This window comes from Pristis pectinata, chromosome 7 (genome assembly GCF_009764475.1).
Source record: "Pristis pectinata isolate sPriPec2 chromosome 7, sPriPec2.1.pri, whole genome shotgun sequence".
Classification (NCBI taxonomy): Eukaryota; Metazoa; Chordata; class Chondrichthyes; order Rhinopristiformes; family Pristidae; genus Pristis; species Pristis pectinata.
The window spans coordinates 26,311,459-26,338,761 of NC_067411.1; the positions used below are offsets into that span (position 1 = coordinate 26,311,459).

The 27,303-nt window shown below is 41.4% G+C and overlaps 1 protein-coding gene across 8 annotated transcripts in view; it reads right to left on the reverse strand.

Moving 5' to 3' along the window:
• The window catches only part of arhgef28a (Rho guanine nucleotide exchange factor (GEF) 28a), a 283,580-nt gene that overhangs the window by 35,871 nt on the left and 220,406 nt on the right, over positions 1–27,303 (reverse strand). For all 8 annotated transcript variants that reach the window (XM_052019926.1, XM_052019922.1, XM_052019928.1 and 5 more), the window contains 3 exons: positions 25,751–25,899; positions 15,996–16,043; positions 6,030–6,518 (listed from right to left, as the gene is read on the reverse strand). In XM_052019926.1, the coding sequence (XP_051875886.1) occupies positions 6,030–6,518; positions 15,996–16,043; positions 25,751–25,899 (686 nt within the window). The remainder of the gene's footprint in view (positions 1–6,029; positions 6,519–15,995; positions 16,044–25,750; positions 25,900–27,303) is intronic.

A 27,303-nucleotide genomic window follows, 5' to 3' on the forward strand; every position in this document is an offset into this window, starting at 1 on the left:
GCTGCTTATTATAGTAATTAAAATCTTTCACTTGGTACACTTATCTGCTGTGCTGCCATGACAAGTTCTGACCTCAAATGTGTCAAGGAAGGGATATAAAGGTCTAGGATTTTCCTGAAAAGAGGAGAGGGGAGAAAAAAGGAGCAAACCCAGATATTTTTCAAACCAATTCAAATGTAATACTGGTGTCTGACCCCGGGAGTGTGTGATGGGATGGTGCGGAGGGAGCTTCACCCTGTGTCTGACCCCGGGAGTGTGTGATGGGACGGTGTGGAGGGAGCTTCACCCTGTGTCTGACCTTGTGTGATTTTTAAGGTGAAGAGTGAGAGAATGAGACGGGATTTGAGGAGGAGTTATTTCCCCCAGAGGAGGGGGTTGGAATCGGGAACACCCTGCCTGATGGGGGGGGTGAAGGCCGAGACTCTCGCAACATGGAGGAAGTATCTGGACAAGCAGTTAAATCTCCAAGGCGGAACAGGTGCTGGGATCTGTGAGTACAGATGGGTTCCTAGTTGTCTGAAGGGCCTGTTTCTGTGCTGTATGACTTGAAACAGTTCTAACCAGCATTTTGTTGTTTGATGTATTTCTCCCTTTGCTCCCTTAATGAGCCCCCATCTATCTGTCATCAGCCCTTCATCAACAGTGGAATCACCTTGCTAACCCTGGCCCCACCCTATCATTCTTTGTACTGCTCATCCATCCCCCTCCGTGTGTGCCACGGAGAACCAGCTTGGTTGGTTCTGTTTCTCGATTCAAGTCATGATGGTGTAGAGGGAGTTTCACCCTGTGTCTGACCCCGGGAGTGCGTGATGGGACAGTGTAGAGGGAGCTTCACGCTGTGTCTGACCCCGGGAGTGTGTGATGGGACAGTGTGGAGGGAGCTTCACTCTGTCTGACCCCGGGGGTGTGTGATGGGACAGTGCAGAGGGAGCTTCACTCTGTGTCTGACCCTGTGTGAGTTTCAAGGTAAAGAGGTAGAGATTGAGAGGGGATCTGAGTTTTTCTTCCCCAGAGAGGGGGGTTGGAATCTGGAACATACTCCTTGAGGGGGCTGGTGGAGGCATGTCTTCAGGCAGAGGGCAGTGGGTGCATGGAACGAGCTGCCAGAGGATGTGGGTGAGGCAGGTACATTAACAACATTGGACAGGGACATGGACGGGGAAGGTTTAGAGGGGTATGGGCCAAATGCAGGCAACTAGGGACTGGCTTAGATGGGCGTCTTGGCCGGCATGGACCAGTTGGGCCAAAGGGCCTGTTCCTGTGCTGTATGATTCTATGACAAGTTACCATACTTCCTGCTTAGCCAGTTGCGCTATGTATAATAGGAGCAGGTTACATTAAAAATGCAGCTCTGGTGAATTACATGGAACTACCTGAATAGCCTGTTCATATCATTTGTAACTGTATTTAACTGCATTCATTACAACAGGATAAGCCATGCAAATACATTATTAGTCATTTAAACAGAGATATGGAAAAGAGAACTTAAATAGCTTCACATATGAATATAAGTGCATAAGGTGACAGACCATTTAAATGACTGACAATGAATTAGAGATGAGGATATTAAGTGGTGGTTTGCAATTTATAATCATTACAAATTTGTTGTCATACTTCCCATTAGTTCATAATTTTATGTGCTTGTCATTAACACAATGCTGTTTTGAGATTCTATAATTGCAATTTATCTTATTGGTAGAAACACAGCTGTTCTGATTAAATATTCAAACTGTACATATTTGGAATCATAGAATTATTACCATGCAGAAGGAAGCCATTTCGCCCATTGAATCCATGCCAGTTATTTGTAGAGTTATCTGATCTTTACTGAATAATAATTACTCACTTGAAGAAAAGCTATTTTAAACAGTATTGTGGGGGCTTCAGATGAAAGAGCCAGGGAGAAATATTTTACTAGTAATTGCTCTCAATGGTGTCAAAGAGAATGCTGTTGTTGTACCTTTGATCCTTGTTCATGTGTCTGGCACCTCCCCCCCCCCCCCCCTCCCCCTCCCCCCCACCAACCACTGCCATATGATCACACTCCTGCCCTGATGCCATCCCTCAATATTCCTGTATACCAATGCACTTGAACCCCAAATCTTCAGGTTCAATCCCTCCTACCTCATCCCAGTCACAGGTTTTCCCGGTACAACCATTTCCCCTCCCTCCCTCCCTCCCTCCATTAAAATCCAAGCTCTGTCCAATGTCCTTTGCTATCTCCACAGTGGTGGAACTGACAAATGAAAGACCTTTGTGTGTGGTTTCTAGTCAAAGGTTGATCCCATCATGCACAATACTTTGGACCTCATCCACTATGGAATTTTTTCTGCTGGGGTGTGTAGAGTGGCAGCACGGGGTGGAGGTGGGTCTCTTGCAAAAGTGGAGCTTGTGCCTTGCTCTTTCAATACACAATTCTGTGTAATGAAAAATGTCAAAATTTCCCAATTATAAATTCACATGTGCAAGAAAAAAAAATGAACGGCTCTTAATTCTAAAGCAGAGATATTGGATACTGTTAAAGAAATTGAAACAACAGAGTAACTTTCCAATTGGTTGTCAGAGTGTGTAACAGGAATTCTTAACCAGAATCCTTCTTAATTAACTGCACCATCTGGAGCAGGAACTTTGTATTTCCATAGTAATGAGTCTCAGGTTTAGAACTGCAGATAACAATGAGTGGGCAATGGAAGTTATCAAACCAGTTGGGTGTCTGTTACTAAAACTGGCCACAAGTAACTAGGACCCAATGTCCATTTTGTAGATCAGTGAAGCATCTGTTTTGCACAAAACAACACTCTACAAACAGACATGGACAAATACTTCATCTCTTGATCGTATAGTTTGAAAGCTGAATTATAGCCAGATATAATACGATATTTACCGGAACAAGTAAATGGGGATGTGACTAACACATCTCATTCATTGACTGAAAATTTGCAATGCAATGGAAGGCAACCAACAGTAGGCAAGTCTTTGAGCCTTGAGCTTTCTGATCTATCCACTGACAGTCAAGGAATTGGCAGCTGCTTCCTTTGATGTCTTAAAGGCAGTGCATTTAACACTTTTTACGCGTATTATTAGCATGCATTGACTTAACAAATTTTTCATGTAACCTCACATGCATGAAGTACAAAGAAGTAGTTCAATTTCTTCCTTATGGTCTTCTGCCAGCTTCCCTATTTTTAAAAACCTCGAGGTTCTTCTCTATTAACATGACTGTCTCCTTCCTTATTTTTCATGTTTATTTTTATCTTCAAGTTCTCTCATCTTTTCCCTGCCTGGACAAACACATTGACACATATGAGGAGCTAGTCAAAATGCAAATAATTGGAACAATTCCTCACAGTGCCTTGGTATTTTCAATGTTGTCAAAAACATTTAAAAGAGGCAAAATTAAAAGAGGGGGAAATGCTGCATGATAGTCATGATCTTGTTATATTTACAGAACCTATCTGACACAATTACATTTTAACAATGACGGGCTGGGGGACCAGGGTGTTATTGTCAGCCCATCATCACTGTTCCATTTCAATTAACTTTTAGGGTGTTCTGCGTGTGAACTGGTTGGTAGATGGTAGCTGTGGGGTGGGTGATATCCAGCCTGAGAGGATATGGTCCATCGAATGGTATTCTAATTGTACTGGTGTTGAAGCAGGTGGTAGCTGGGGGAGGACCAGATAATGTGAGGGGGTGGCAGCAAACAGATAATAGGGTGGGGTGGGGGCAGGAATTATTGGGTAGCTTGTCGGGCCTGGAGGGAAATCAATTGCTCCTTCTGGCCCACAAGCAGTGCTGTAAGAGCACTTACTAAAGTCCATCTTTCCTGCCTTCTAATCCTGAGATTTTGTATGGACAACTCACTCTAACAGGCAGGTTTTCAGAGGAAAAAAACTGGATGTGAAATGGTTTTGATTCCTGATCAAGATGTTTTTTTGCCATTTACCCCTGATACAACCTTAAGACACCCATATTTGGGAGTTAGAATTCATCCCAGGATGTACATTTGCATTTTTCAATTATTGGATTTAAGGAGGAACTATTGTGATTAAATTGTAATTGCGAGCTAATATTTGGAACTCACTGCCAGAGGTGGTAGTGGAGTCAGATATAATCACTATGTTTAGGAGACACTTAAACAGGCACTTAAATAGGCAAGGTATAGAAGGATGTGGACCTTGTGTGGACAAATGGGATTAGTGTAGATGGGCAAAATGGTTGGCATGGATGTGGTGGGCTGAAGGGCCCATTTCTTCTTAAAGCATAACTTCAAATCTATAACTTCAGTTTTTCTGCTTTTTTGTTATTGAATAAATCAGAATCTTTCTTGCTTCCATGTTTGAAACATTCTAATTAAGTTTCTGCCTCTGTCACCGTGGCTCTTAATTAAAATCATAAATGAAATATAGACACGTTGACACATGAGGAGCTAGTGGAAATGTAAATAATTGAAACAATTCCTCACAATGGATGCAAAGTGCTTCCAGCAACTCCCCTCAGTATTCTGTCACTGAGCTCGTTGGTGATATGAGAAGTGGAGCTAGAGATCAGCAATTGGTCAGGCACATATGGAAATCAGGGATGGCCATAAGTCGCTGACAGCTGGTGGTTCCCTGTAATGCCTACTGTCAATCATCTCAATTTAGCCCATTGTGTTGGTGTCCACCATAAACTCTAATCTCTAGCCATTAACTCTCTGGCTCCCATTTGTGATTATCTGAGACTGAATCAACTGTTTACAATCTTGGTCTCAAACTTCAACCTCAGATATGCTTATCTCTACCACTGTAATAGTATTTACTTCCCCCACTACATTAACTGATCTGGAAGCAACAGGCTTACCCTCAGACATGCCTGCTGCCCTCCAGACTTGACCATTTCAATACACTTTAGTTTGACATCCAAAACTTTGGTAGCTGTGTCCTAATTTGCACAATCCTCTTCCATGTACTTGCTGACCTACAATGGATTTTGCTCAAGCAACACCTCAATTTAGAATTCTCACCTTGTTACCAAGCCCATTTTTGATCTCCCTCCTCCCAATATCTCTTTACAAGTTTCTAAGATATCTATGTTCCTCCAATTCTGACTTGCTGTGCATCCCTTAATTTAGTCACTTTATTACTCATGGCTGTGCTTTCTGCTGCTGTGGTCCCAGGAATGTCCTCTGTAAACCCCTCTGTCTCTCTCCCTCAATTCAGAAAGATGCTCCATAAAACCTACCTCATTGACCAAGCATGTTATAATTTGCCCTAATACATCCATAAAAGGTTTCATGTCAAATTTTGTTTGAAAATTTCAGTTGTTATATTAATGTTACATGAATATGTTAATATTGTTGAATGGCTGGACAAATATCACTGCTTTGTTCAGGACAAGGACCTGGGGGTAAGGTCAGCTATCCAACCATTGTTATTAAACCTCTCTCTTAATTTGGGCTGACAACATATCCTGGAGATGATGGATGATTTATTTTGCTAAGTAAATCTAGCAACCATCCTTAAATCAAAAAGAAGAGTTTTGGGAATGACTTATTAGTAGTACAAATAAAGAGACTTTCCTAATAAATGTAGCATTTGAAGGAATATGATATTGTGTTGCCTGTTGGAAATCAGTTTATCACAGTGGTTTGCAAGCCTTGGTTGTTGTTAGTAAATTAAACATGGCAGACTGTACCTTGCTGTTCGATAAAATTAAAGAAAACATTCTGAATTGATTTTTTAGTAAGATATCCATAGAATATTGTACAAAAATTCAATTATTGTCTTAATGCATAATATTAATTATAAAACCTATGGCAAAGCTGCCCTTTCCAATCACTATGCCATAAGCAAATAGTTATTTTAAAAAAATGTGATATTACTGCACAGGTTTTTTGAATGTCTTGGTTCATTATTTACTTTCAGGCAGGAAAAGTTACAGGACAATGCTTTTAAAGCGCAAGTAGTGGGTACCAATTGAAAGAAATTCTTTTGTTTTTCTGAAACCAATTATATGAATCTACTTTATCAATTTGCAATCCTCTATACCTGAGGGGTCTCCTGTGGTAACACCATCACTGGCAGACTTCTCTGCCGTATGTGTTTCCAGGCACTTAGGTGGCTCTGCTGCAATTCCAGCTTATCTTTTTCTTTTTCCAACATTCTCATGCCTTCCCTCAGCCTCTCCAGATTTTGTTGGTATTCTTTCCACTGGCTCTCTAGCTCTTCTCGGTCTCGCCACAGCTGCTCTGTCTGCTCTTGGCATTCGTGCTCACGTTCTTGTAGTCTGCTCTCTTGTGCTGCCTGTCCCCTCTGCCTACGTTCGCACTCTTGCTCCCAGCGCTGCTGCTCGAGGTGCAGCTGGTTTTGAAGTTTGCGCACATTTGCCAGTTCCTCCCTTTGCTTCTCCAGGTTGCGCTGTTTCTCCTGCTCAAGAAGTATATTTCCTCGGGGGCTATGGGTGTGAGCTAATCGCTCACGCTCCTGCAAGATCAGGCGTTGCACTTCAATGTAACTGTCCTGGATGGTCACTGCAGCCTGAAAGAAAAGCCCAAGAGTGAGCAGAGCATATTGATTGTATTGGTTGATATTATCCAGCACTATACAAATAGGGTTTTATTCCTGATTATGGCTTTCTTCACAAACACATTTAACGTACACCTGTTAATTATTGTGCACTTTGATGCAGATACTTACCCTCTAGTTCAAAAACACAGAAATTTAATTCAAATGTGCTAAGTGTTCATTCGTGTGTAACAGCAGCCAGCAATTATGAAATACAAGTACCTTTCATGAAGCAAAAACATTCCACAGTGCTTCACAGGAAAGTCACCAAACAAAATATTGAAATAAATCTGCAGATACTGGAATCAGAAACAAAAACAGAAATGCTGGAAGAGCTCAGTCGCTCAAGCAGCACCTGTGGAGAAAGAACATAGAACATAGACCATAGAACATTACAGCACAGTACAGGCCTTTTGGCCCATGATGTTGTGCCGACATTTTATCCTGCTCTAATATCTATCTAACCCTTCCCGCCCACATAGTCCTCCATTTTTCTATTATTCATGTGGCATCAGTTAACTGAAATCAGTTAACGTTTCAGCTTGAAGACCCTTCATCAAAAGCCATACTGAAGTAATGTCAGAACAAGTACTGAAGTTGAGCGAAGTAAGGAGATTAGGGAAGAAGACCAAAAACTTAGTTAAAGCATAGGCTTTAAGGAGCTTCTTAAAGCAGAGAACAGAATTCCAGAGCTTATTGTGCCAGTTGAAGAGATGGTGGAGCTCTGGAATTCTGTTCTCTGCTTTAAGCAGCTCCTTAAAGCCTATGCTTTAACTAAGTTTTTGGTCTTCTTCCCTAATCTCCTTACTTCGCTCAACTTCAGTGGTGGTGGAATTAAATGCGAAGGTCTTCAAAGGGCTAGTTTTGGAGCAGTACAGGTACCTGGGAAGATTATAGAGCTAGAGAAGATTACAGCACTGACAAAAATCAAGCTCAAGCAGACATTTGCAAACTGGGATAAAAAACTTAAATTCAAAACACTGCAAGCACACAAATGACAGGTGAATGACACCTGATGAGAGCTAGGACTCAGATTCTGGAGTTTTGGATGACCTTAGCTTTATGGAAACAAGAAAGAGGGAGGCCAACCAGCCTTTTTCTGTTGGAGTAGTCGGGTCTAGTAACAAAGACATGGACAAGGTTATCAGCAGCAGGTGAACAGAGGGAAGGTTGGAATTGGGTGATGTCACAGATATTGAAATAGGCAGTCTAGCCTATAGTAACATACATGGTCAGAAACTCTGGTCAGACATTGTCTGGTCAGTTTCGGGCAGTTGCCAGAGAGGGGAATGGAGTCAAAAGCGGAAGCTGCTGCAAACATTTAGCAGATTAGACAGCATCCATGGAAAGAGAAATAGAGTTAATATTTCAGGCTGACAACCCTTCATTAGAATTGGGAAAGAGTTAGTTTTAAGTTGCAGAATAAGTGTTGGTGGGGGCGAATGGATAGGACAAAGGGAATCTCTCTGATAAAGCGCAGCCAGAATTGCTGTGGGAATGAGTCTTTTATGGTTGAGTTATGAGATGACAATGAAGTGTGATGTGCTGAAGAAAGTATGTCAGGATGTGTTTATGGAGAGAGAGAAAATATCTAAGCTAGTATCACAGATGGATGACTGACGGTAAAAATGGCCAGTTCAGATATAGACAGTAAAAGCCAATTATTGAACAATGGATAATTCAATAGAGTCCAGATGGCTGCAACATACCCAAATGGAAAATAAAGTGCTGTTCCTCAAGCTTACGTTGGGCCTTGTTAAGTCTGTGCAGGAGACCACATACAGACGGGTTAGAATGGGACCAGGATGGGGCATTAAAGTGACAGGAAACAGGGAGCTCATGGATGCCCTTGAGGACTGAACGCAGATGCTCTGCAAAGCAGTCTCCCGATCGCCATTTGTTTTCTCTGTAGAGAAGAGTGTGTTGTGAACAATTAATGTACTACATTAGGTTGGGCAGATGTGCAAGCAAGTTGCTGCTTCACCTGGAAGGACTGTTAAGACCCCCTGGATGGTGGGAAAGGAAGAGGTGAAAGGACAGTTGTGGCATCTGCTGTGTCATAGAGTCATACAGCACAGAAACAGACCCTTTGGCCCAACCTGTGCATGCTGACCTAGATGCTTATCTAAGCTAGTCCAATTTGTCTGTGTTTGACCCATATCCCTCTAAACCTTCCATATCCATACTGTCCAAATGTCTTTTAAATGTTGTTATTGTACCTGCCTTAACCACTTCCTCTGGCAGCTTGCACCTTATACATTCCACCCTCTTGTGTGAAAAAGTTGCCTCTCAGGTTCCTAATAAATCTCTCCACTATCACCTTAAACCTATGACCTCTAGTTCTTGATTCCCCAGCCCTGGGAAAAATATAGTGTGCATTCACCCTATCTATGCTTCTCATGATTTTATATACCTCTATAAGGTCACCCCTCAGTCTTCTGCACTCCAAGGAATAAGGTCCTAGCCTGCCCAACTTCTCCCTATAACCCAGTCCCTCGAGTTCTGGCAACATCCTCGTAAATCTTTATTGCACTCTTTCCCACTTGTGGTTGCATGGGAAAGTAAGAAGGGGATGGCAAGTGGTTGGTGGGGATGAAAAAGTGGACCAGAAAATTGCAAAGAAACAGTCCCTTCAAAATGCTGGAAGGGGGAAGGGACATGAAGATATGTCTGGGGAATCACGTTAGAGCTGGCAGAAATTGCAATGAATAATCCATTGAATGTGGAGGCTGATGGGAGGCAGGTGAGGACCAGGGAACTGTCCTTGATCTGTCCAGGGATAAGGGGAGTGATAGCCATGTTAGAATGTTTAGAGTGCCAGATATGGGGACCCTGGGAGACTACCAGCCTCCCCGATGACTACATCTGCACAAAGTGCATCGAGATGCGGCTCCTCAAGGAACGTGTTGAGAGTCTGGAGCAGCAGCTCAATGACCTTCGGCTGATTAGGGAGAGTGAGCAGGAAGTAGACAGAAGTTATAGAGAGTTTGTAGATCGTACCTCTGTGGTGGTCCCCCTCGAAAATCCATATCTCATTTTAGATTCTGTTGGAGAGGATGACCCAACAGAGGAAGACCACAGCAACCAGGACTTTGGCACCGTGCCTGGTGCTGTGGTCCAGCGGGGAAGGAGTAATGCAGCGGTTATTGGGGATTCTATAGTGAGGGGGAACAGATAAGAGAGTCTGTGAACCCGACAATGAATCCCGGATGGTGTGTTGCCTCCCTGGTGCCAGGGTACGGGATGTCATGGACCGGGTCCAGAATATTCTGAGGGGAGAGGGCGATCAGCCAGAAGTCTTGGTAAATGTAGGTACCAATGACATAGGTAGAAAAAAAAGAGGTCCTGAAGGAGGAATACAAGGAATTAGGAAGGAAGTTGAGAAGTAGGACCTCTAAGGTGGTAATTTCAGGATTACTACCTGTGCCACATGCTAAGAATAGAAAGATCTGGCAGATGAATGCGTGGCTGAGTGACTGGTGCAGGGGGCAGGGCTTCAAATTTCTGGATCATTGGGACCTTTTTTTGGGGAGGCATGACCTATTCACTAAGGATGGGTTACACCTAAACTCCAAGGGGTCCAATATCCTGGCGGGAATATTTAATTTAGCTGTTGGGGAGGGTTTAAACTAATCTGGCAGGGGGATGGAAACCAGAATGTTAGGATACAAGATGTTAAGGTAGAGGAGGAGGTTTATAGAAACAAGTCCAAGATAGTATGCAGTGAGGACGGTAAAAAGGACAGGCAGGTGAAAAGTCAGGATAATTTGCTGAACAATAGAAGTACAACAAACCAGGATGTTAGGATACAGGATGTTAGGATAGAGCAAGTGGTATATAGAAACAAGTCCAAGATAGTGTGCAGTGAGGATGGTAAGAAGGACAGGCAGGTGAACAGTCAGGATAATTTGCTGAACAATAGAAGTACAACAAAATCAGTAGCAGATACTGGCCTAAATGTACTATATTTAAATGCACGTAGCATTAGGAATAAAGTGGATGACCTAGTGGCACAACTACAGATTAATAAATACGACATTGTGGCAATCACCGAGTCATGGCTTTATGACGGATGTGATTGGGAACTAAATGTCCAGGGGTACACAGTGTATAGGAAGGATAGGCGGGTAGGCAGAGGGGGTGGTGTGGCCATGATGGTTAGTAATGATATAAAATCAATAGAAAGGAAGGACATTGGGTCAGAAGAAGTGGAATCCTTATGGGTGGAGCTAAGAAATAGCAAGGGTAAAAGGGCAATAATAGCAATTATATATAGGCCCCCTAATAGCAGTCAGGATGTGGACTACAAGTTGCAGTTAGAAATAGAAAAAGCGTGTCAGAGTGATAATATTAAGATAATTATGGGGGATTTTAACATGAAGGTGGATTGGGAAACCCAGCAAGGCAGTAGATCACAGGAGAGTGAGTTTGTGGAATGTCTACGGGACGGCTTTTTGGAGCAACTTGTTGATGAGCCCACCAGGGGATCGGCTGTTTTGGATTGGGTGCTGTGTAACGAACTGGAGGTGATTAGGGAACTAAAGGTAAAGGAACCATTAGGAACTAGTGATCTCAATATGATTGAGTTCAATTTCAAATTTGAGAAGGAGAAGCTGATAACAGGTGTATCGATATTTCAGTGGAACAAAGGAAATTACAGTGGCATGAGAGAGGAGCTGGCCCAAATTGATCAGAAGAGTAAGCTAGCTGGAGGGACGGCAGAGCAGAAATGGATAGAATTTCTACAAGAAATAAGGAAAATGCAGGATAGATATATTCCAAGAAAAAAGGTTTTGAATGGAAAAAAGGCACAAATGTGGATAACGAGCAAAAGGGAGGGCATACAAGGAGGCAAGAATTAGTGGGAAAACAGAAGACTGGGAAACTTTTAAAAACCTGCAGAAAGAAATTAAGAAGGTCATTAGGAAAGAAAAGATTAATTATGAAAGGAACTTGTCAGATAACATTCGAAAGGATACTAAGAGTTTTTTTTAAATATATGAAGAGTAAAAGAGAGACACGGGTTGATATAGAACCAATCGATAACGGTGCGGGAGAGAGTATAATGGATGATAAAGAGATGGTAGAGGAACTAATTGAGTATTTTGCATCGGTCTTCACTGTGGAGGACATCAGCAATATACCAGATAGTCAGGGGTCTCAAGGAATGGAACTGAGTTCAGTTAAGATTACTAGAGAGAAGGTGCTAGGAAAGCTAAATGGACTAAAGACAGATAAGTCTCCCAGACCAGGTGAGGTGCATCCCCAGGTTCTGAAAGAGGTGGCTTTAGAGATTGAAGGAAGCACTGGTGATAATTTTCCAGGAATCAATAGACTCCGGCATGGTTCCGGAGGACTGGAGGGTCGCAAATGTAGTTCCACTGTATAAGAAAGGTTGGAGGCAGCATAAAGGAAATTACAGACCTATTAGTCTGACATCGGTGGGGGAATCGATCCTCAAGGATGAGGTTATGGAATACCTAGAGGTGCAAGGCAAGATAGGTCCAAGCCAGCATGATTTCATGAAGGGAAGATCCTGCCCGACCAACCTATTGGAGTTTTTTTGAGGAAATCTCAGGTAGGGTGGATAAGGGAGAGGTTGTAGATGTTGTGTACTTAGACTTTCAAAAGGCCTTCGACAAGATGCCACACAAGAGGCTGATTAATAAGATGAGAGCTCATGGAATTACAGGTAGGATAATAGAATGGGTGGAACATTGTCTGGTAGGCAGAAAGCAAAGGGTGGGAATAAAAGGATCCTGTTCTAGTTGGCTACCGGTTACTAGTGGTGTTCCGCAAGGGTCGGTGTTGGGGCCACTTCTTTTTACTTTGTACATTAATGATTTGGATGATGGAGTAAGTGGTTTTGTGGCTAAGTTTGCAGATGACACCAAGATAGGTGGAGGAGTAGGGAGTATTGAGGAGACAGGAAGGTTGCAGAGAGACCTAGATAGTTTAGGAGAATGGGCAAGAAAATGGCAGATGAGATTCAATGTTGAGAAATGTGCTGTTGTACACTTTGGAAACAGAAATAAATGGACAGATTATTATCTAGAAGGGGAAAAAATTCAAAGTACAGAAGTACAAAGGGACTTGGGGGTACTCGTGCAGGTTACCCTAAAGGTTAACCACCAGGTCGGATCGGCAGTAAGGAAAGCGAATGCTATGTTGGCTTTCATTTCAAGAGGTATAGTGTATAAAAGTAGGGAGGTGTTGATGAGGCTCTACAGGGCACTAGTGAGGCCTCATTTGGAATACTGTGTGCAGTTTTGGGCCCCATATCTTAGGAAGGATGTGCTGATGTTGGAGAGGGTTCAGAGGAGATTTATGAGGATGATTCCCTGAACGAAAGGGCTTACATATGATGAGCGTTTGTTGGCTCTTGGACTGTACTCACTGGAGTACAGAAGAATGAGAGGGGACATCATAGAAACATTTCGAATGTTGAAAGGACTGGACAGAGTAGATGTGGCCAAGCTGTTTCCCTTGGTGGGTGAGTCCAGGACCAGAGGACACAATCTTAGAATTACAGGGTACAGGTTTATAACAGAGATGAGGAGAAATTTCTTTAGCCAGAGGGTAGTGAATTTATGGAATTCTTTGTCATGTACAGCAGTGGAGGCCCAACCATTGGAGGCGTTTAAGGAGGAGATAGATAGGTATCTAATTAGTCAAGGTATCAAGGGATATGGGGATAAGGCCGGAAATTGGGGCTAGAAAGGCATAGTTTTTTTTTCTCCTTTAAGCTCATGGAGCAGACTTTTTTCCCCCCCATTTCTCATTTCTTTTTCCCTTTCTTTTCTTTGGAGCAGACTCAGTGGGCTGAATGGCCTACTTCTGCTCCCTTGGTTTGTGATCTTGTGAATATGCAGGAAATAGGCTAGATGTGGCCAAGAGCTCTGTTCACTATGGCAGAGGGAAGCCACAGTTCAGGAAGTTCGTTTTATTAGGAACCTGAGAGGCAACTTTTTCACACAAGAGGGTGGAATGTATAAGGCACAAGCTGCCAGAGGAAGTGGTTAAGGTAGGTACAATAACAATATTTAAAAGACATTTGGACAGGATGGATATAGAAGGTTTAGAGGGATATGGGTCAAACACAGACAAATGGGACTAGCTCAGATGGACATCTAGGTCGGCATCTTTCCTATTATAGAAAACCAGTTTAAGGCCATTCAAAGCTACCTCAGACATTTACAAATAAGGCCACAGTATATCTTTAGCTGGATTGATGAGATTTAGTTTTGGAAGGCTGGCACCAAGCCAGCATTACATGAGGATTAACTTCACCAACTGCATATTTTGCATTCTTCATGCATGCAAAATGTACTCAGGACCAACTCATTCAAAGTTTCAGCCCAAGCGAGTTGCGTGTGGGCATGGGATGCTTCATTATCTAAGGAACGCAAACAGAATCATAAGAATTGAACATAGGAGGAGGCCATTCAACCCTTTAAAATGTCTGTCAATTTCCACTTTGAATATATCCAATAACTCTGAACATAGTAACAGACCTCTGGGATAGAGAACTGCAAAAATTCATCACTCTTTGAGAGAAGAAATTCCTCCTGATCTCTGTCTGAAATGGGCGAACCCTTATTCTGAAACTATGTCTCTTAATTACCCTCACTGGGGGAACATCCTCTCAGAGTCACTGGGCCTATTCCACTCAGAATCTTATACGTTTCAGGAAGATCACCTCTCATTCTTTCATGTATATAGGCCAAACCTGCTCAAACTTTCATGCATCCCAGCAATCAACCAGTGATTCTGGTCTGCCCTGCTCCAAGGCAAACACATTTTTCCTTAAAAGAAAAGTTTTATCAAAACTTTCCTACTTTTATATTCCATACCCTTGCATTAAACATCAACATCCCATTTGCTTTAATATTAAATCTGTTTCTCTTTGGCCTCCTTCTTTGCACATGCTTTCTTCTCATTTTCCCTGTACATAGAGTCATAGAATAACAGCATCGAAGGTGGCTATTTGGTCTTCTGCGTGTTTGCCAACTCTCTGAAGAGAGCTGGTTCCACTTCAGCTCTCTATAAGAGCTGGTGGTCCTATTCCTCCAGCCTCTCCCCATAACCCTGGATTCAAATACAGATTAAGTTCCCTTTTGAAAGCCGTACCTGCACTGTGTAATGAATTGATCTGTACGAACTGTACGCAAGACAGGTTTTTCACTGTACCTCAGTACAAGTGACAATAATAAACCAATACCAATACCAGGCAGTACATTCAAGATAATAGTCAGTCACTATGTTAACAAGTTTCTTCTCACATGACCTTTGGATTATGTTATCAATCACCTAAAAGCTGTGCTCTCTCATATTTGACCATTCTACTTACAGACTGGTTTCCTTTTATCTATTCTGTCTAATCATTATGAACATTTCTATTACATCTCCTCTCAACCTCTTCTGGTCTTTGGACACATGGAGGAAGGAGCTGGACATTGACCCTCACCAATTTTTATTGATGCATCCTATTCAGATGCATCATGGCTTGGCATGGCAACTGCTCTGCCTGTGACTGTAAGAAACTGCAGAGTGTTTTGAACACAGCTCAGCACATCATGGAAACCAGCCTCCCCTCCATGGACTGTCTCCACTTCTTGCTGCCTTGGTAAAGCAGCCAAAATAATCAAAGAACTGACATACTCTCTTCTCCCCCCTCCCATCGGGCAGAAGATACAAAAGCCTGAAAGCACATACCATCAGTCTCAAGGACAGCTTCTATTCCCATGGCGATAAGACTATTGAATGGTTCCCTAGTTCGATAAGATGGACTCTTGACCTCACAGTCTACCTTGTTATGACCTTGTACCTTATTGTCTGCCTGCACTGCACTCTTCCTTTAACTGTAACAGTTTATTCTGCATTCTGTTATTGTTTTCCCTCAATGCATTGTTGTAATGAAATGATCTGTATGGATGGCATGCAAAATAAGTTTTTCCATTGTACCTTGGTACATGTGACAGTAATAAATAATTCAATTCAACTGCCGAAGCTTTGCAGTAACAGAAACTCCTTAATCTCCTGCCACACCAGTCCCTAAATTCTAAAATATTCTATAAGCTCCAACTCTTCTCATAGCAATGTCTGTAGAAATCAATTAGCAACAAACCTGCTAGTGATGAATATCTTAAATATAGCGGTGGGAAGTCCTTCCATACATATTGAACATATGGCAATGGCTGTCAATCTGCTGGATTCATGGTTACCAGCAGTATCACATGTGCTAATGTTATTCTCAATACGGCAGCCTCATGAATCACAATATAAATGTATGTGCAAATGCATCACACACCAAACTCAACACCCAGCATCATCTGTGGTGCTCAGACAATAGATTCTCCACATGCTTTTTTTTACAGATGTTGTTTCTGGTAGAAAAGTTGCAAATCATTTCAAAATGTTCATATCTGATTAAAGACAAAATTAACTCACCTGTAAACTGTATAGAAGTTGAGTGAGGTTCTGCACACTGTGAACAATCTACACAAAGAAATAATACATTTATTTAGTAAATGTAAAAAATGTATTCATTCCTTTTTTCTGCTAATATTCTACATCCTGTTTAATTAGTAAGAATCAAAAGCAGTTACTTAGAAATTATAGTGTGCCCTAACAGATGTAGTAGATGGGTGTTACCAATTTTGAGTGTTGGAACAGTTAAGAGATAGGATGGCAGCAAACATCCATTACAAGTCCAGAAACTCACATAGGTATCTCATCTGTACTGGCTCCCACCCTGCCTCCTGTAAGGACTTCATTCCATTCTCCAAGTATCTCTGAATCTGTTGTACCTGCTCTAATTATGACATTTTCCACATTGGCACCTCTGGGGTGTTTTCCTCGTTCCTGAACTGTGGCTCCCCTCTACCATAGTTAACAGAGCCATTGACTACATCTCATCTATTTCCTGCATGTCCTCTCCTCTTGGACGGAGCAAGGCCTCAGTTTCCACCCCACCTGCCTCCACATTGAATGGATCATTCTTCGCAACTTACACCACCTTCAACAAGATTCCACCACGAGACACATCTTCCCCACACTCCTTTTTCAACATTTCAAAGGGACAATTCCCTAGAGATTTCTTGATCGCTCTTCCAACTCCACCAACCACTTCCAATCTCACAGTGTTTTCCTGTAGAACTGATGGAGATGCAACACCTGTCCTTTTACCTCTTCTCTTCCCACCATTCATAGATCCAAAAGTCCTTCCAGGTGAAGCAATGATTCACTTGCATTCCTTCACTTGCATTCAGTGCACTACAGTTGGTGTTTACAATATGGTTTACTGTGCATTGAGAAAACCCATTGCAGATTGGGTAATTGCTTTCAGGAGGACTTGCGGCTCTGAGTTTCCCATTGACTGTCACTTTTATTGTCCATCCCATTACCACTCTGAACTTTCTGGCTGTGGCCTCCTCCATTGTTATAAAAAGGCCCAACATAAACTTAAGGAACAGCACCTCATCTGCTGTCTGACTCAATATCAAATTCAACAAGTTCAGGTACAGGTCCTCCCCAGGTTTCAAACACCCAATTTACACACGAACGAGCTTATTCACCGAGTCAGTGAGACAGGCTGGCAGCCACTCTCCCCATGCCTGCTCACCCTCCCATCATAGCTGCTTCTGTGATCCTCTCCCACACACTGTTTTTGTTCATTTCTGACTTAAAAGCAGTTTGGGTTACCGACAGTTCTCAGGAATGGAATCCTGTTGTAATCTGGGGACAGCCTGTAAGTCAATTTCATTGTTTGTAACAGAATGGACCAGTTCTGCTGTAGACTACCATTTGTAATTTTAATTCAGTTGTTCTTTCTCCACTAATAATGCCTAACCTTCTGGAGGTTTCCTACATTCCTCTCACCTGCATTTCACAGCTCTTACAATGTTCCTATGTTTGCAATCTCTCTCTCTTTAACTATATCAACCAGGTGGCTTCACCAGCAGCTTATCGCCACAGCAACCCAGGCCTCACCCTATCAGATTTTCTCCTTTTGTCCCGTCCATCTCTCAGTGATTTAAAACTAATTAGCTTTCACTCTTTCCCAATTCTGAGGAAGGATTTTTTTGACCTGCAATGTTAAATTGGTTTCTCTTTCCACAGAAGCTACCTGGGAAGCTGACTGTTTCCCGCATTCAGTCTTTAGATGGTGGTTGGAGGGTTGGAAGGGGTGGAATTTGGAAGGAAAGGTAAGAGATTTGGGTGACTGGCAACACTTGGATAATGTTGGTTGCAGGATGATGTTGGTCTACCTGCACTGCACTTTCTCTGTAGCTGTGACACTTCACTCTGTACTGTTATTGCTTTTACCTGTACTACCTCAATGCACTCTGTACTAACTCAATGTAACTGCACTATGTAATGAATTGACCTGTACGATCGGTATGCAAGACAAGTTTTTCCACTGTACCTCGGTACAAGTGACAATAATAAACCAATACCAATCATGTTTGGGGGAACAAAGTTCCAGTTTTTACATCCTGTTGTTCAAGTATTCTGTGTCCCAAGGCATAAAAATGCTGCTTCCTTAAAGGACAGCTTAAAACATATTTCCATCTTTATTACAACAGAATATTTCATCAATGTCAAAAAGGATCCTGAAGATGGGAACTTCCAACTTTATTAATTGTGCTGTTAACAGCCAGTGTTTTGGACATGGCGATTGTGATATGCACACCTACATCTGCTTCTTTACAGGAGTAATTATCTGACATTGTGCTGCTAGCAGGAAACCAGGTCTGTCAGAAATGTGTTTCGGGGATTTGGGCACCACACTGCCCACGGTTTTTCTACCAATGATTTCAAAAGGTTGAAACTGTGTGTGATGCATGATTGGATTTCCAATCTATGCTACCAGTGTAAGGTCACTGTTTACTCAAGAGTAATCCCATTCAAACAAAAAAATTAAATTATTATACAAATAACTCATTACAAAATAAATTAGCCTACATTGTTCAATCTGCAGATAGCTCACTTCTGGCATTAAGATAACATAAATAAAAAAATCTGGTCTTCCAAGCAAGATGCAACTCAGAACTTCTTATCAGGATTAATAATAACTTATTCTGGTAACAAGTTATGGACATAATTTTCTGCACCAAAAATGAAAAGGAACAAACACAAACAAAGAGACAGGCTAGTCAACCATCAAAATTAACTCTGGCTGGTGTCCATTTGCCCACCCTTCTTGGTTATCTAGACATCATTGCCTGGGAAATGTCCATTAATTTTTCTCTTTTCAATATTTCAAATGACTGCATTTAGTCTTTTGAGAGTGGATTCCAGATATCCACTGTCATGCGTGAAAAGGTCCTTTCTGATTTCAGTCCTAAATATCCTACATGTCTTAACACTCATTTTAATATTATACCTGCTTCTTCTGCATCCTCCCATCTGAAGGATATCTTATCTGCATCTTCCTTATTAAATAGTTATATTATTTTAACTGCATTGAATTCCTAAAAGGAATATAAGCCAGGTTTTTGGAACCTTTAAATATAACCCTCTAAGCTCAGTATCATTCTAGTGAACGTATGCTGTAACTTTCCAAAGACATTTTCAGAATTTCATCTTCTTGGAGGCAAGGAAGTTCTACTTTGAATTAAATTTCATAGGTAAACCTAGGGGACAGTTATGAACTAAATCATAAAATTAGGCTGGATGGCAAGTCATTCACAGAAGTAACTACATCTGCAATAATTCAAAAGTAGTTTTCTTCTGTCTTTCACATTACCATAGCGCATGAGTGGTTCCATTGACAATTTTGATTTATTGCATACATACATTCATAATAACTCGGCCACCTTATGAGTCCAAACAAAAGCAGCTCAAATTAATGCAACACATCTTATATCTGCTCACTAAACTGATTAAGACAATTGAGATGAATCTTGCAAAATTAATACCTTGCTCTAGAAAATACAAATGTTATATAAAGTAATTTCTTCAATATGATACAAAGAGTAAAATGAATCAGTCTCCTTTGTTCATCTTCTGCCATCTTGAGGCAGACCAAAGAATTGCAGATTTAAAGGCTCTTAGAATCTATTTCAGTTTAAAGAATTAATGAAAAGCAGTTGCCTACAGATTCATGCTGTCAGTACAAGAGTGTGTTGTATACTGCCTCTGAAACTGCATTTGGCAACACAGTACAAAGTGCCACTGTCTGTGGACAAATTGTTACACCACTTTATCTTTCAGTGAGAAATAAGAAATGCCTTACAAATTTTAGATCCAGCTCTTCCACACTGCCACCTCTTTCAACCCCTTAATTGTTTCGTGAAGGCTACATTCCTTAAGATTTTAAGAAACAAATGGATGCTACGGGGGGGGGGGGGGGTGGTGGAGGGTAGTAGGAGAGAGAACAATCCATCCAATCCACCTGAATGAATGACATAGAATGGGCAAAATAGTTTTTATTTTGCATTTTATTATCTAGTGATCTAAGGTTCTGAAACAACACTGCAATCAGCCTCATTTTATATTTCATGGAATTTTCAACGCCTTTAGTCATTTTTTTAAGGTTAGTCATTTTTTTAAGGGTAGTCAAAACCTTTGTCAGGTTAGTTTGTGCAGTGATTTGCATCCATAATTGTTTTCCTGCTGGGAACAATGGGGCTGTGAGTGCACAAGCAATTGGCAGTCTGCCTAAGCATTTTCACTGCATCCTCTTGCTTTTATTGTCACCACGCACATACTGGAAATGTTATAATATTTTGAACAATCATCGCCAGTACTCACATAATTGGAGACTGAGTTATTATGAAAATATTTGCTCAAAAAGATCTAAGTGGCTGATATAATCACTACCAAGCAAGCCCTGCATAGAAAGATGCAAGAGTTAAAAAAACAACTTTGGATGGGCTGAGCTGAAAAGGTGTAGATGCGGTGAGGCAATGACCAAATCTGGGAGGCAGGTTGCAGACCCAACTGGGGAAGCCCTTGGATTATTTCCTGAATTGGTAAACTCTGGCATAGTTTTGTGCTTGGGGTGGTGAGCAGAGAAACTAGCCAGTCTTTTTGTGTTAGAGAGGGGAGAGGAATTAGCCTGACACTAGTGTGATGGGGAGGGGGGGGTTAAGATTGGAAGGCCAGTTTGTTCATGCTAAAGATCATGAGCAAGGCAGGGATGCAGATGGGCCTTGAAGGGGGCAGTGGTAGCAAAGATGGGGGAGACTGCAGGGTCGAGGAGAGGAATAGATCAAGTATTCAAGGGGCTTTCTGGAGACCAGTGTGGGGTGCATGGGGTGGGGGCAGGGTTATTCTTTAGTTTTTGTGAGGGAAGATGGTGTTTGGGATACAGGTAAGCTTTTGACTTACTTTGCTTAAAAAACCTGTTTAGCACTGCCAGAGTTAGACCATGTTGTCCTGGAAGTGCACAATGATAATGTCCCCAAGTCAATGTGGTTCCAGCTCCCCTGCAATCTTCCAAAAGGAGCAACATGTGGGGGTTGGTGCTATCACACAAGTCCTTGTTGCAGAAATCATGTCAGGATCACAAGAGCGAGTTGTGACAAGAAGGGTCCAGGCATGATTTTGACCTGGACATAGCCACAATTGCAATTTATTCAAGTTTGATTTGATTTTTGAGTTGTACTGCACTGATAAATCTATCACTATGTGATCCATTTTCAAGGGACACATAATACTTCATTGTCACAGAATAAATTCAATTCCTTGTCAAAATAATGCACTGCTGTCGAATCCTGTAAAATAAATAACGTCTCTTGGGGAAAAAAAACCTTAGTAAAAAGTAATTTGAAATTCACAGCGCAAAAAAATAAACAGGAAAATTATTCTTTATTTATCTCTTGCCATCTAGTGGTAAACAAAAGAAATGCAGATTTAAGACATGTCAACTTACTTTCAGCCTGTAAATCAATTTATGGCAAAATGACTTTTTTAAAAATTTTATTTACAGCGTGGTAACAGGCCCTTCCAGCCCAACGAGTCCGCACCACCCATTTTTAAACACAAATTAACCTACTAGTACGTCTTTGTAATGTGGCTACCGTGCTGCCCCAAAAGACAATGTACATTCAGTTCCACCACATCTCCACCTCCCTTCATCCCTCCAATGACTCTACTTAGTCAGAATGCCGGTTCAACATCCAGTCCAACATGAGCTACAATCCTAAACCCACATACCAACCCACTCTAAATTCCACTCATTCATCTTCAATGTATACCCTGACTCCAGCCCTGCACTCCAGGACATTGAGTACGGGAGCTGGGATGTCCTGTTACAGCTGTACAAGACATTGGTAAGTCCACATTTGGAGTACTGCATATATTTCTGGTTGCTCTACTATAGGAAGGTTGTCATTAAACAGAAAAGAGTACAAAAAAGATTTACGAGGATGTTACTGGGACAGGAGGGTTTGCGTTATAAGGAGATGCTGGATAGGCTACAACTTTTTTCCCTGGAGTGTAGGAGGCTGAAGGGTGATCTGATAGAGGATTATAAAATCATTAGGGACATAGATAAGGTGAATAGCCTCAGTCTTTTCCCTAGGGTAGGGGAGTCCAAAACTAAAGGGCATAGGTTTAAAGTGAGAGGGGAAAAATTTAAAAGGAACCTGAGAAGCAACTTTTTCACATGGAGGGTGGGGAGCATATGGAACAAGCTGCCAGTGGAAATGGTAGAGGCAGGTACAATTATGACATTTAAAAGACATTTGGATAGGTACACGAATAGGAAAGGTTTGCAGGGATATGTGCCAAATGCAGGCAAATGGGATTAGCTCAGTTAGGCAACTTGGTCAGCACAGATGAATTGGGCTGAAGGGCCTGTTTTCTGTGCCATACAGCCTATGACTCTATGCTTGTTCCCCAGGATGTGCTGTTGAAGGCATTACTGATAGACAAGTTAACAACATCAGTTTCCTAGTTTTCTACTAAAGGTGGAAAGAAAAAATGTGTGATACAATTATGTGAGCTTTCAAAGTTGTGATAAATGATAAATATGAAGCCTTGAGCCCCAGTCTCAGTTGCACTTCCATGCAGAAGGACAATGACCAAAACGATCACTAAAATTTCTAGACAATTTTTTCTAACCTCTTCAATTCTCTCCCCTCTCCTCATAAAAGTGTTGACCCTTGGTGTACTCTTGCCCAAGTACTGGGCACATTTCAAGTGTGAATTCAAATTACTCACATCTCTCTCCCCTTTTCTAGCATCAGACATTTGCCTGGAAATTCATATCCAACAAGCTGATTTTTCACTAAAATCCATTTTTCCTGGAGTAAAACATGATAACAGCCACTTCTAGTTTGTTTTGCCTCAAATTTGACCAGGCATTTCTTACTGTCAATAGCCTTGTGATTTCTGCATCAAGGATGTGCAGGATGACATGATTCCCTTTTGGAGCACTGGACAGAATTTGGACAGAGTTACTTCAGAAGAGATTATCACTGACCATTACCAGGACAATGTGGTGTTCTTACCAGAGCACCAGGACCTTTTAGGATCACGGCACAACTCCTGATCTCTAAGGCGACCCATCCACTTCCCCAATCTGCCACACCTCTGTCCTCTAATTCTTAATTTGCTGTTGATTCTGATCCTTGATTCCCAGTATTCTGCCAGCCTCTCATTCTCTTGACCTTGGTCCCGCACTGATTTCCAAGAAATATGTCAGCTTCTGTCCTCCCCCTAATACCTCTAACCCAAAACCATATCCTGGTATTTCCCATGATAAACATGATAACCAGTGTATCCCTGTGTTCCCTACCAACCACTTCCCCCCCCCCCCCCCCCCCCCCAACCTCCCCCACAAAGCAAGCAATCTGTGAAAGGTCTCACTCCAATCCAAACCCACCCAGCAACCAAAGCCTGGGCTGCAAAGTAGTTCACTGAACAATTGATTTTCTCCTTTCCTACCCCCCTGTGCTGAGGCAAATCTCAGCTCTCCCACTGCTATTCTCTTCCTATAGTAGTGTTTTTTCATGTAATTTAAATTACTGGAAAAGCAGACTCAGCTCTGTACCACTGATCTACATACTCACATTCAAATGGCAGGTTAAGAATTTAAATACAAATATTTAAATAGACCTAGAATTTAAAAAAATAATTTCGATAACACTAACCATGAATCTACCGGACTGTTCTAAAAACCATTTTCACCTAGAGAGTGGTCAGTATATGGAATGAGCTGCCAGAGGAAATGGTTGAGGTAGGTACATTAACAACATTTAAAAGGTACTTGGACAGGTACATAGATAGGAAACGTTTGGAGGGATATGTGCCAAATGCAGGCAAATTGGACTAGCTTAAATGGGAATCTTGGTTAGCATGGACCAGTTGGGCCAAAGGGCCTGTTTCCATGCTGTATGACTCTATCTGTTTCACTAATGTCTTTCAGAGAAGTCTGCCATCCTTACCAAGTCTGGCCTAAATGCGACTCCAGACTGATGCAGTTGACTCATAACTGCCTTCTCATTTTAAGGGCAATTAGAAATGGACAATAAATGCCAGCATTGCCAGCGACACCTATATCCCATGAACAAATCAATAAAAACAAAGTCTTTCTTATTTGGGAGTCCAGTGGAATTCACTGAAGTTTTGATGAAATTGGTTCCTGAAATTATGAAAGTGAGAAGAAGTGTCTAGGTGCAGATCCATTTCCTTATGTAATTATGACAGCCTGATTAATATCAGTCATGGGGAAGGTGGGAGAAATTTGGTGTTTGCATTTTATTATCACACAGCTTTTGCTTAATTTAGTATTAAGATATTACGGTGCGCAAACTATATAACCCACGTACCTTGGCATTCTGCCCAACTAATCCAGTTTTCTCAGTTATATTTGCACTGATCCTTCATATTCTGAATCATAAAGTCATAGAGCACACAGAGACAAAGAAACTAGCTGATGCATCATGCATCTTTGACCGATCTATACAATTTGTTCCAATCCACTGGTTTGTCTTCTTTTAGTTATGTTTAGTTAGTAGTTTGGAAAAGGGCTGTACTTAGCACTCTTGCCATTGGTGCATTAACCTTTATTTAGAATTCCGAGAATGATTATGGTCGTCTCAATATAGGAAGGATATGGAAGCTTTAGAGAGGGTGCAGAGGAGATTTACCAGGATGCTGCCTGGATTGGAGAGCCTGTTTTATGAGGATAGGTTGAGAGAGCTAGGGCTTTTCTCTTTGGAGAGAAGAAGTGACTTGATAGAGGTGTACAAGATGATAAGAGGCATAGATCAAGTGGACAGTCAGAGATTTTTTCCCCAGGGTGAAAATGGCTAACATGAGGAGGCATAATTTTAAGGTGATTGGAGGAAGGCATAGGGGGGATGTCAGAGGTAAGTTTTTTTTACACAGAGAGTGGTGGGTGCATGGAACGCACTGCTGGCAGAGGTGGTGGAGGCAAATACGTTGGGGACATTTAAGAGACTCTTAGATAGCCACATAAACGATAGAAAAATGGAGGGCTATGTGGGAGGGAAGGGTTAGATAGACCTTAGAGCAGGATAAGATGTCGGCACAACATCATGGGCTGAAGGGCCTGTACTGTGCTGTAATGTTCTATGTTCTATGATTAGTAACCACAGCCTATAATATGTACACAGCAATGGAAACATATCAATGGGAACATACATGCTTGTGAACTTGATGGTGTACATATAAGTGGTAAATTGTACTCTAAGTGAGAGAAGCAATAATGAAACTTACAGGACAAACACTGCAAACTGGAACCCACTTATGAATCTAACTGATATTTCCCATTTTTGGCGAGTAATATCAGCCACATTGAAATCAGAAGCTTTCTTTTGATAAATAAATACTAAATAAGAATATTATGTCTAACTTACTGAGAGAGCAACACAAAGTTCATACAGCACACAAAAAAAAGGATTTTAAGGGGATAAAAAAAAGCTCAAGTTGCAATCAGCTTAGTATTTCACAATGAATTACTATGCTGGAATATCCAAGGGAAAAATAAATTCAAGAAAATTACAAACAAGCCAGCAAACCAAAATTCTAGCTTTTGGGTTTGATCCAAATTTAATGAATAACAAATGTCTCTGCGTGCATGGAAGTTATGGAATGAAGCAACAACAAGATCCTTCAAAAGGAAAAGGACATTTCGGTACTACAGTCACTGTTCAGTTGGGCAGTCTGACTGTGCATTGAGATTCTGAAAGTAGTAGATTCTTAATCATGATTGTGTTGTTATTTACCTTTTGCATACAGCTGTCTGACCTGGGTGAGTAGAGTTCACTGTCTGCTTGCAAAATCATAGGGTCAAAGCCACACGAGGGACTTCCTGTCGGGATTGCAGCAGAATCTGTAACTGGTAAATTCGAACCTGGGTTCTTAGTGTCTGGTGCTAATACAAGATACAAGAAAAGTAATGTTTTATTCCTCATCTTAATCAATTGACACACATCGAAACAAGCTGCTTTAGCACAGTACAAAATACATATTAGTACAGTATGTTTCTCAATCCATGACTAATGCACAGCCAGCACCAACTCAAAGACAAACTTGCTCAATTCATTAACAGTTACCCAGTCCTCCGGGCTGTGGATGGCGATAGTGCTGACATTTGTACTGCACTGCACTGTATAAGAGCAGTTAAACAATAAATCAAACCTGTTTGAAAGTCATTGCTTCACCTTGATCATTTCTTGAAAATAAAAGCAGAACACAATACATGAATATTTCCTGGCTATAATACAAGCTCCAAATCAATGCAGCAATTTGTTAAGATGAGCTAGGGCAGAGTGTGCTTTCATGCCCACCAGCTATCACATACTCCTGAACATTTATCACAAATTATCCCCTCAAAAGTCCACATCTTATTTAAAATTTACATGCATTTAATAAAAGATAGCTTCCTATATATAAAGAAACCTTAGGTCTGCCAAATAAATATGGGATTAACAGATGTTCCTGTTCTAACAGGGTACAAAGGCAAAGAGAAAAAAATGACTCTTGGGAGAAAGTAACATTTGTCACAATAAGCTGTATTTCTTGCTTGGCTTGATGGTTGTGGGGAGAGTGGGTGAGGGTGGAGATAGGACGCCAGAGGGGAAAGTTGAGACTTAATACGCTTTCTTTTCTAAAACTTGCATGAGCATGGTCTGATTACATGAACATTGAATTATACAGAACCACAAACATTTCCTGTATGGGTCTAATTTAAACACAGGCATTGTAACAGAATTGAAAGCACCAACAGCCTTGAAACCACGATGCCTGTTTCTCACCTGCAAGTACTCTAAGAAATTGTTTAACAAATATTGTGGCTCATTTATAAGGTGTAGCTAATCCTCCTCTCCCAGGAATAAATCAAGAGAGGCATCAATTTGCCAGCATTAATGTATATATCCTAACTAAATGTAAAACTAGATTTTATTTTGTTGCCAGTTTCAAAGCCATTTATAATCTGCAAGATTTAATAACTGTATTAAATATGCTCTGTGGAGAGGAAATGGGATTCAATTGGATTTGGGGAATATCCTCTGGTTTGGGAAATTTGGTCTTGGTTGTTTGGATGAATTAGAGTAGGTAGAATCAGAATTATTATGAAACATAAGTTATGGTGATTGTCCATGAATTTGATAGTGCAAAGGTGACACTGCTGATATTTGCAGCAGGGTGCCCATGACTGAACTTAATGGGCATTGCACATTTTTCTCCAAAGCAAATGTGTGCCCCGAACTTGGGACCACAGCATGATTTGGGACTGGGGGCAGATGGGGGTTACAATCAGGGTGGCTGTAAACCA